Source organism: Gigantopelta aegis, chromosome 12 (assembly GCF_016097555.1).
Source record: "Gigantopelta aegis isolate Gae_Host chromosome 12, Gae_host_genome, whole genome shotgun sequence".
NCBI lineage: Eukaryota > Metazoa > Mollusca > Gastropoda > Neomphalida > Peltospiridae > Gigantopelta > Gigantopelta aegis.
This window is the reverse complement of record NC_054710.1, coordinates 35,773,916-35,783,827: the sequence shown is the minus strand read 5'-3', so window position 1 is coordinate 35,783,827 and position 9,912 is coordinate 35,773,916. Positions and strand designations below refer to the sequence as shown.

Genomic DNA, 9,912 nt, shown 5'->3' with positions numbered 1-9,912 from the left:
TCAGAGTGGCAGTCCTCATATATGCGTGACACCTGTTAGTGATTCTATTAAACATTCATCAGAGTGGCAGTCCTATAGACGAGGCCCCTGTTAGTGATTCTATTAAACAGTCATCAGAGTGGCAGTCCTTATATATGCGTGACACCTGTTAGTGATTCTATTAAACAGTCATGAGAGTGGCAGTCCTATAGACGAGGCCCCTGTAAGCGATTCTATTAAACAGTCATCAGAGTGGCAGTCCTATAGACGAGGCCCCTTTTAGTGATTCTATTAAACAGTCATCAGAGTGGCAGTCCTATAGACGAGGCCCCTGTTAGTGATTCTATTAAACAGTCATCAGAGTGGCAGTCCTCATATATGCGTGACACCTGTTAGTGATTCTATTAAACAGTCATGAGAGTGGCAGTCCTCATATAGGCGTGACACCTGTTAGTGATTCTATTAATCAGTCATAACGGTGGCAATCATCCAATAGAAGAAGCACCTGTTGGTGATTATATTATACAGGCACGGGAGTGGCAGCCCTCATAAGACAAGGAACCCGTTAGTGATTCTATTAGTCATGGGAGTGGCAGTTCTCGAACAGACGAGGCACGTGATAGTGATTCTATTAACCAGTCAAGGTAGTGGCAGTTCTCGTATAGACGAAGCACCTTTTAGTAATTTTGTTAAACCAGTCTTTAGAGTGGCAATCCTCATATAGACGAAGCACATATTAGTTATTGTATTGATTCAGTCATGGGAGTGGTAGTCCTCATATAGACGACGCACCTTTTAGTGATTCTATTAAATTAGTCATGTGAGTCTATCTATGGTTAATTCCTTGACGTGGTGAGGTAGCTTGCATGTCTCAATGACTCGAAGAGCTATGCCAGCTGGAGCATCAGCTCCTGGTAGGGTCACCCAAGCTGGACTGGTCAAAGGGTAGAGACTAGACTAATATGGACTGGAAAGACAAGACGTGAGTCAAGAAAGACAAATGTCTAGGAGAAGCCAACTCCAAAGTTAAAACTGGAGAGGCTCAGAATCCTAGTAAGGAAACTCTCTTAGGAGAAGGAAAACTCTAAACTCAAACCATGTCCACTGAAGTCAGAGTACAAAAGCTATGCATCAGCATTAGTGTGGGAACTGAAAGGAAATGTCTGTACATGCACCAAGCTCTATGATCGTCATCAATCATGTGAGTGGCAGTCTTCCTATGAACGAGGGACCTGGTTAGTGATTGTATTAAATCGGTCGTGGCAGTGACACTCTTCAAATTGACGACACACATGTTAGTGATTCTATTAAACCAATCTTTAGAGTGGTAGTCTTCCTATAGACGAGGCACCTGTTAGTGATTACCCCCCCCCCCACCACCACCACCACCACCACCACCAAACCAATCACGACGTTTGCAGAGATACGGTTTTGATTAGTGACAATGGTTTTGTTATTTTCTTTTTCAGCTACATGAATGTGCCTACCTATAATGCTTTTCAACCAGTTTTCAAAACGGTACTCACTATTTACGAATTGACGGCTGCTGATTTGGGAACATACGTCTGTAGAATTTCGAATAAATATGGATCAGCGGAATGGAGATTTAGTGTCACTGGTAAGTTACTCGCAGACTCGTACGTAGGAAACTAAACATTATAGATAAAGCCAACTTTACGTGTATGTGTTTATTTGCCGTATATGTGTGGTTTTGTGTGTGTGTGTGTTGTATGTGTATGTGTATGTTGTGTTGTGTTTGTGTTTGTGTGTAAATAATTACTTTATCATAATTAATGATGATGATGATGATGATGATGATAAATATAATACTAATAACAACAACTATAATAATAATAATAATAATAATAATAATAATAATAATAATAATAATATTATTATTATTACTATTACATGTACTACTACTATATCTTTTACAGCTGTCCCGGCTCTGAAAATTACTGTACCGGAAACATCGATAACAACGGTAACTCTGTATGACACTCAGAGCTTCAAGTGTCGTGTTTCTAACATACAGGATACAAACTCTGTAAGTACTGTACAGTACAGTCGGTTTATAACATAACCCACCACAAATTGCAACAGAATTTATTTCTTCATCATTATCCTCAAAAACACCCACAGAAAAAACATAAAAAGTCCTCCGAAATCAAAGCAGTGGAACAGTGCCTAATTTGCATAAATCAAATATAGCCTCCACAATGTTAATCATTACGCAGTTTTTATGAAGTTTTCATTTCTAATTAAGATAATTTCGATTCTTAAAAATACTAATGTATGTAGTATGAACTATAAACAATATAGAACCAACAAACAATTTAAGGTCACACATGATGATGGGTATAATGATAATAAAGATATAATGATAATGATAATGGTGATTTATAACCATGCATTTTGATACAAATAAAGTTATAATGATGATGATGATGTTCATGAAAATGGTTGCGGATGGGATGATATGTTACTGCTGATAACGATGCTACTTGTAATTATCATGAAGACGATGACGGTATTGGCAATGATTATTATAGTGGTGATAAATTATTGTAATGATGATTATGATGATTATGTTATGTTGTATTTTTAGGTGAAGTGGTATTTAGGTAGAGAAAGGATAAAAGAAATGTTTGGGTCTACAAATCTCAGAAGCTATACTGAGGCGCGGGGTTTTACTATATACGAACTGTTCTTTGTCAGTATGTCTCTTGAAGATGAAGGAACTTATTCCTGCAAATGGAAAAAGTTGCACGACAGTCGGTATTTACACGTCATAGGTAAGTCTGTCTCTGTCTCTCTCTCCCCCCTCTCTCTATCTATATCTGTCTGTCTCCACCCTCTATCCCTCCCTCCCCCCTCCCTCTGTATATGTGTCAGTCTCTATACCAGTATATCTGTCTCCCTATTTCCTTCTTTCTATAGCCTCTGTTAAAAACATACTTATCTGCCATTGATTTGCATGTGCGCTAAGCGGCCCGAACAGCCACTAAATTACTTCCGACGTGTTTACGCTCCAGTCGCTTGCAACAAAGGCCCTTTGTTACTACTGTCTCTCTTCTCATCTGCTTCTTCACCTCTTTCTCGTTCTTTCAGCCTATCTCTTTCCCTCTCCCCTCCCCTCTCTCTTCCTTCCCCTCCGTCTCTCCTTATCTCTTTCAATGTCTGTCTCTCCATTTCTCTCTCCCATACTCTCTCTCTCCCTGTCACCCTTTCTCTCTGCCTCCCTCTCCTTTTCTGTCTGTCCCTCTCTCTATCTCCCTTTCTCTCTCTGTTTCCCTTTCTCTGTCTCCATTTCTCCCTGTCTCTCTCTCCATTTCTCTCTCCCTCTCTCTTTCTGTCTCTGTCTTTGTATCTCTGTCTCTCTGTTTTTTTCTTCTTTTCTATATACAATTCACTGATTGCTTTATATCAAATGTTATAATCAAAACCGAGTGTCGAAACAACCACTGGCCCTATGGCAAGTGAATTTATTTTGTTTTTTCTAGAACCACTGTCAAACTACACATACGAATGTCACAATCTCTTTGTATTTTTTATCGTGTCTAGGGTCCTTCAAAATAAAGGCCACGTGAAATTAAGTTTGTTTGGTGGTTACAAACTACACATACGAATGTTACAATCTCTTTGTATTTTTTGTCGTGTCTAGGGTCCTTCGCAATAAAGGAAACGTGGAATTAAATTTGTTTGATGGTTACAAACTACACATACGAATGTTACAATCTCTTTGTATTTTTTTTTATCGTATCTAGGGTCCTTCGCAATAAAGGCCACGTGAAATTAAATTTGTTTGATGGTTACAAACTACACATACGAATGTTACAATCTCTTTGTATTTTTTTTTATTGTATCTAGGTTCCTTGGGAATAAAGGCCACGCAGAATGAAGTTGTCACTGCCCCTGGTTCTGAAATAACTCTAGAGTGTTCTGTCAAATCGAGACCTATTTCAGTAATACAGTGGTATTTTGGAAATCAGAAGTTAATAAGCGATACGAAATACATGTAAGTAAAAACCTCTCTCAGTATATACAAAGATATTTGTTTTATTACCATTTGTGACACCCAATAGCCGATGTGTATTTTGTGCTGGGGTGTCGTTAAACTTTCATTCATTCATTCATTCATTCATTCATGTAGGTGAAACTGCACAGTCGATGCCATTGTCGATATTATGGACTAGTATTTTGGATATAGAATTATGTAATCGAAACATAAAACACGTTATTTGAGTTGGTGATATCAGTATTACATTGACATTTTTAACGTAGCAAAACTATGTATCGAGACCAATATTAATATTATAGACTGTTATTTTGAATATTAAACTGTATAATCGAGACATCAAATACACAAACAATTTGAACTTTAAGATCACTGGTATTTTGAACAATACGTTTTACTGATATTTTGAACATGGTATTATGAATATGAACATATAATCGAGACATTAAATATATTATGCCCTTTTTGCACTTTAAATACACTGGTATTTTGAACAATAAGTTCACTGATATTTTAAAGTTAAATACGTTGATATTTTGAACATCATTCACTGGTTTTTCTGCCATTAAATACTCTGCTATTTTGTACGTTAAATTCATTGGTTTTTCAAAATCATGTACTGATTTTTCTAACATTAAATACGGTGATATTGTGAACATTAAATACGGTGATATTGTGAACATTACGTACGTTGATATTTTAACATCATGCACTAGTTTATCTAACATTAACACTAAGTACACTGATATTTTATACATTAGATACATTGGTATTTTCAAAATTATGTACTGATTGTTTAACATTAAATGCGCTGATATTTGAACATTAAATACACAGGTATTTTTAAATTCATGCACTGTTTTTTCTAACATTAATCACGCGGCTATTATGAACTTTAAATACATTAGTTTTTCTAACATTAAATATGCTGATATTTTGAACATTAAATACGCATGTATTTTTAGAATTATGCACTAATCGTTCTAACATTAAATACGCTGATAACATTAAATACATCATTATTTAAAAAAAGATGTACCAGTTTATTTAACTTTCAAATACGCTGATATTTTGAACATTAAATACATCATGATCTTTAAAAGAAAAAAGATCTACTGGTTTATTTAACTTTTAATACGCTGATGTTTTGAACATTAAATACATATACAGAACTTCACATACGTTATTTTTGCTTTCTATTTATTGCACGAGTTTATTTTGCCCCAAAAATATACCACAAGACCGCGTAACGGTCTAGAGCCTCAACGAGTCCAACATATTAGACTCGAATACTTGAATGTCAAACTCGGATCGGACCCGAGTACCTGGCACTAACACTAGATAGTGATGGGATTAAGGAATAAATTAAAACAGCATTATGCATCTTAATTCCAGCGCTGAACATGGATGTCAAATCATGCCATTGTGTTGCATTCCACACATTCGACTTTTGTTTTCCCTCCATGTCTCACAGCCCTATGATGTAACCGGCGGCGAGCATATGGCAAATTCACGTAACAAAAATTAAAAAATTAAATGAGAGTGCTCTTCCTTGCACGGGTACTCGAGTCCCGTGAAATGACTTCGAGTCTTGCTACTCGGTTCGTGCCAGAGTACTCGAGTACTCGTGAAGACCCTATAACGGTTGGGTGGTATGTTCTTTTGCAAAATAAACAAGTGCAATAAATAGGAAGCGAAAACAACGTATGTGAAGTTCTGTATTTATTATATACCTTCTTTTATGTTTTACAAAACTGTTTTTAATTTAACGTCATAACAACACTGTTAAATCTATGATTAAAACTCCTTTCATGGATTTACTTAACGTTAAGAATCATAATCTGCGGCAGCCTTGTATAATGTTTCAAATACGATGCGACGCAACTTCTAAATCATATGTGACGTCAGTAAATAAAAGGTGTTAACTGCAGTAAAAATAGAAAGGGAATTCTCCATTTAAAAGTTCCGGTCCAGATCGCACATATGTGCGATACAAAATAAATTTATCACACGGTTTCAAAATGTCTTTATCTCGCCTTCATGTAAAATTCATTGGTTGTTTGCCGTTGGACAAATCCCTTATACCCCTGTAGGCGGAGCCAAATTATCTTATACCCTGTCTGTAATTTCCAATAGTTTCCAGCCACCCAAGTTAAAGCTAAAGCAATAATTAGATTATAAATAACATTGATAATCAATCAAGTATACATAATTAATTTTATTTTTACTATAAAATACACTATTTCAATACTTTTAAAAGCTGCAATGTTGAACTCGGCCACCTAAAAACTCGTTTATCGATGGAACTATTTTTCGTCACTGGCAAGTGGTTTCGTTCGCGTCCGCGTGGTACGGCTCCGTTAATAAATTGTTAACAATTATTGTCTGGCGTCATTTTGATTATTTGGCTATATGGTTTAACATACGGCCCGAGGTAAAAGAAGACACAGCGGGTACATAAAAAGCCATATACCCCTCGTGAGGCATTTACCTTTGAAAGGTAGAGGTAAAATTTCACAGCCTGTAAAATGTAACTATATGTCATTTATTTTACAGAATAATAACCACAAAAGTGTCTGACATATACATAAAAAGCGCTCTGACGATCAGGAATGTGGTTGTAGAACACTTTGGCAACGGCTTCGTCTGTGTGAGTAACAACACAATGGGCGAACTCTTCACAGATGGAATTAGAGTAACGGGTAGGTGACCAACCACGAGAGTGTATCATCCTCTCCCACACACTTGCTGTAGGTTGTTAGATGTAACCAGCCTCGGTGGTGTCGTAGGGCCTCTACGAGTCCAAAATACTCGAGGGTCAAACGCAACCCGCAAACGAGTACCCGACACTTACGCTATATGATAATGAGACTGAGGAATAAAGTAAAATAGCATTATGTATCTTAATTCCAGAGCTGAACATGGATGTCAAAACATGCCATTGTATTGCATTACACACATTCTCATAGCCCTATAATGTAACCGGCGGCAAGCATATGACAAAATGACGTAAATTAATACATACATACACACATACATACATATACTTAACTCCAAAAGAAACGCGAATACGTAGATTGGAGGTTTTGAGTGCACTCATTGAAATACGTCCCAAAGTTCTTAAAATAATCGTTTCTATGAAAAACTTAAACAATTCGTAAAGATGAGATTTCATGTTATTGACATGTTAAAAATCGAGGTCGCATTGTCATTTGAAATGTCAAGGCCATGGCGCTTCTTCAATGGCGTCACATGCCACGCAAACATGTCCACTAATAGCGGGTGTGTCCGCCATTGCTGGCCATGACCGCCGCACACCTCCTACCCATGGAGAGGAAGAGGTTCCTGATGAAGGCCCTGGGCACGTTGTTGTAGGTGTCCACGACGGCCTGGCGGAGCTGCTGCTGTGTCACCACGGGAGCAGGGCGTTGGTTCATCATGCGCTGAACCTCGTCCCACAAGTGCTCGATGGGGTTCAGATCCGGGCTTAAAGCTGGCCAGTCCATTGTGATGATGTTGTGCTGTGCCAGGAATGCCTGGGTGGCCCGTGCCGTGTGTGGCCTGGCGTTGTCGTGCTGGTAAACCATCTGACGGTGACCCGCGAAAAAAGGCACCACCACAGGCGTGAGCACTTCGTCGATGTAGCGCTGTGCTGTGACGCCCCTGCCGCGTCCTCGGCCGTTGTTGTCGAAGATGACAGGTTGTACACGACGTCCCCAGGATATGGCACCCCACAGCATGACGGAAGGCCCTCCCCAACGGTCCCTCTCCATAACACACGCATCTGTGAAGCGCTCACCTCGACGCCTCCACACCCTCATACGACCGTCGGCCCTATCTAAGCAGTAGCGGCTTTCGTCGGAGAAGACGATGTTCTGCCACTGTCGGTTCCGCCACTGTCGATGCAGAACAGCCCAGTTGTGTCGTGCAAGGCGGTGTCGCTGTGTGAGACGTTGTCCAATGTACGGTCGACGACAGTTCAGATGGATGGCGATCAGACGACGTCGTACCGTGGTGTAGGAAACGGGGCGGTTGTGGGTTCCCACTGTCTGCCGGGCTGTTGTGGTAGCTGGTACGAACCGATCACGCATGTGAGTTCGGACGATGTAACGGTCCTGGCGCTGTGACGTCACTCTGGGACGGCCGCTACGTGGACGGTCGACGACGTTGTTGTTCTGTAGAAATCGGTCTATGAGACGGTAGATTGTCGAGACATGGACACCGAAAGCACGTGCAACCTGCCTGGCATCCATTCCGGCCTCCAAATTCCCCAAAGCTCTATGTCTGGAATCAGCGTTAAGTCGTGGCATCGTTGTATCGCTACTCGTAAAATGAGTTGAACATTGCTGTCTGGCGTTTCTTTTATACCCAGGCCTGGTAGTGTTTCACGTGCAATTCGCATCTTTCATGATCCACCCGTTTTGCATTCCAGATCGATTTTGGTCGTCAATTTCAGCACGTGCGTGACGTCACACTGTACTCGTTTTTTTCATGCGTTATGTGGAATTGGATACGCTGACAAGATGGCTATTGGTCAACTTAATCGATTTGTACATAGTTTATTCAAATGTGGGTTTTTTAATATTTTAAAATTTTCGCGTTTCTTTTGGAGTTAAGTATACATACATATATATATATATATATATATATATATATATATATATATATATATATATATGAGAGTGATCTTCCTTGTAAGGGTACACGAGTACTCTAGTCTTGTGAAGGGACTCGAGTCTTGCTAGAATCAGCCCATGTCCGTGCTTGCGAACTTGTCTTTTTATTCTTTTTGGTGAACATGTTGTACATCTCAACTTGCTACTGAAAACAATGGGACTCGACAGCCGTAGTCTGTATTCTTGACGGGTGTCATCAACAAGGAGATGTGTTAGTCGTGAACGTGTTACGCTGACGGCAAACTCTGGATAGTTGATATAAATGTTTGTTTTCCAGACGTGAACGAATGTAAGACAGGACAACACGACTGTGATCTGTCGAGGGAGGTGTGTGTAGACACCCTGGAGGCGTACAGCTGTGAGTGCAGGAAACAGTTCCAACGAGTTGGACTGATCTGTCAAGGTAAATTAACTGACGGACCAGCCGACCGACAGACTGACCAACTGACGGACTGACTGTCTAACCGATTGACTAGATCACTAACTGACTGGTTGATTGGCTGACTGACTGGTTGACTGACCGACCGACCGACAGGTTGACTGACTGACTAACTGATCGACCGACCGACCGACCAACTGACGGACTGACTGTCTAACCGATTGACTAGATCACTAACTGACTGGTTGATTGGCTGACTGACTGGCTGACTGACCGACCGACCGACAGGTTGACTGACTGACTAGCCATATGTGATTGACTGACTAACTGACCATGTGACTGACTGGCTTGACTGACTGACTGACTGACTAAGCGAGTGAGTGTCTGACTGACTGGCTGAGTGACTGACTGACTGACTGACTGAATGGCTCACTGACTGACTGAGTTACTCGCTGGCTGGCTGACTGACTAGCTCTCTCTCTCTCTCTCTCTCTCTCTCTCTCTCTCTCTCTCTCTCTCTCTCTCTCTCTCTCTCTCTCTCTCTCTCTCACACACACACACATTTCACAAAGAAAAACCCGAAATAAATACATAATTATCAAGTACTTGCAATTCATTTATGTCTAATGTCTTGTCATTTTCCATTATTTAGCGATATCAAGGTCATCTTCGAGTACAACATCATCTCCGACAACAAAATCCGCTCCATCTACGGCGGCCGATAATGCTCTAGTAATAGGACTTGTAATAGGACTCTGTCTTATAGGTTTATTTGCTCTGGTTGGCTTTGTCGTATGCTGTGTTTACAGACGATTCAACATGAAGGTAGGTTCAGATCTGTCATGGTCGTTACACATTTT

The 9,912-nt window shown here is 40.0% G+C and overlaps 1 protein-coding gene across 1 annotated transcript in view; it reads left to right on the top strand.

The window, feature by feature from the left end:
- LOC121386776 (fibroblast growth factor receptor 4-like) overlaps positions 1–9,912 on the top strand; it is a 47,362-nt gene that overhangs the window by 18,131 nt on the left and 19,319 nt on the right. The window contains exons 5-11 of the mRNA XM_041517787.1: positions 1,449–1,597; positions 1,917–2,026; positions 2,588–2,774; positions 3,850–3,997; positions 6,554–6,699; positions 8,951–9,076; positions 9,705–9,877. Of these exons, the coding sequence (XP_041373721.1) occupies positions 1,449–1,597; positions 1,917–2,026; positions 2,588–2,774; positions 3,850–3,997; positions 6,554–6,699; positions 8,951–9,076; positions 9,705–9,877 (1,039 nt within the window). The remainder of the gene's footprint in view (positions 1–1,448; positions 1,598–1,916; positions 2,027–2,587; positions 2,775–3,849; positions 3,998–6,553; positions 6,700–8,950; positions 9,077–9,704; positions 9,878–9,912) is intronic.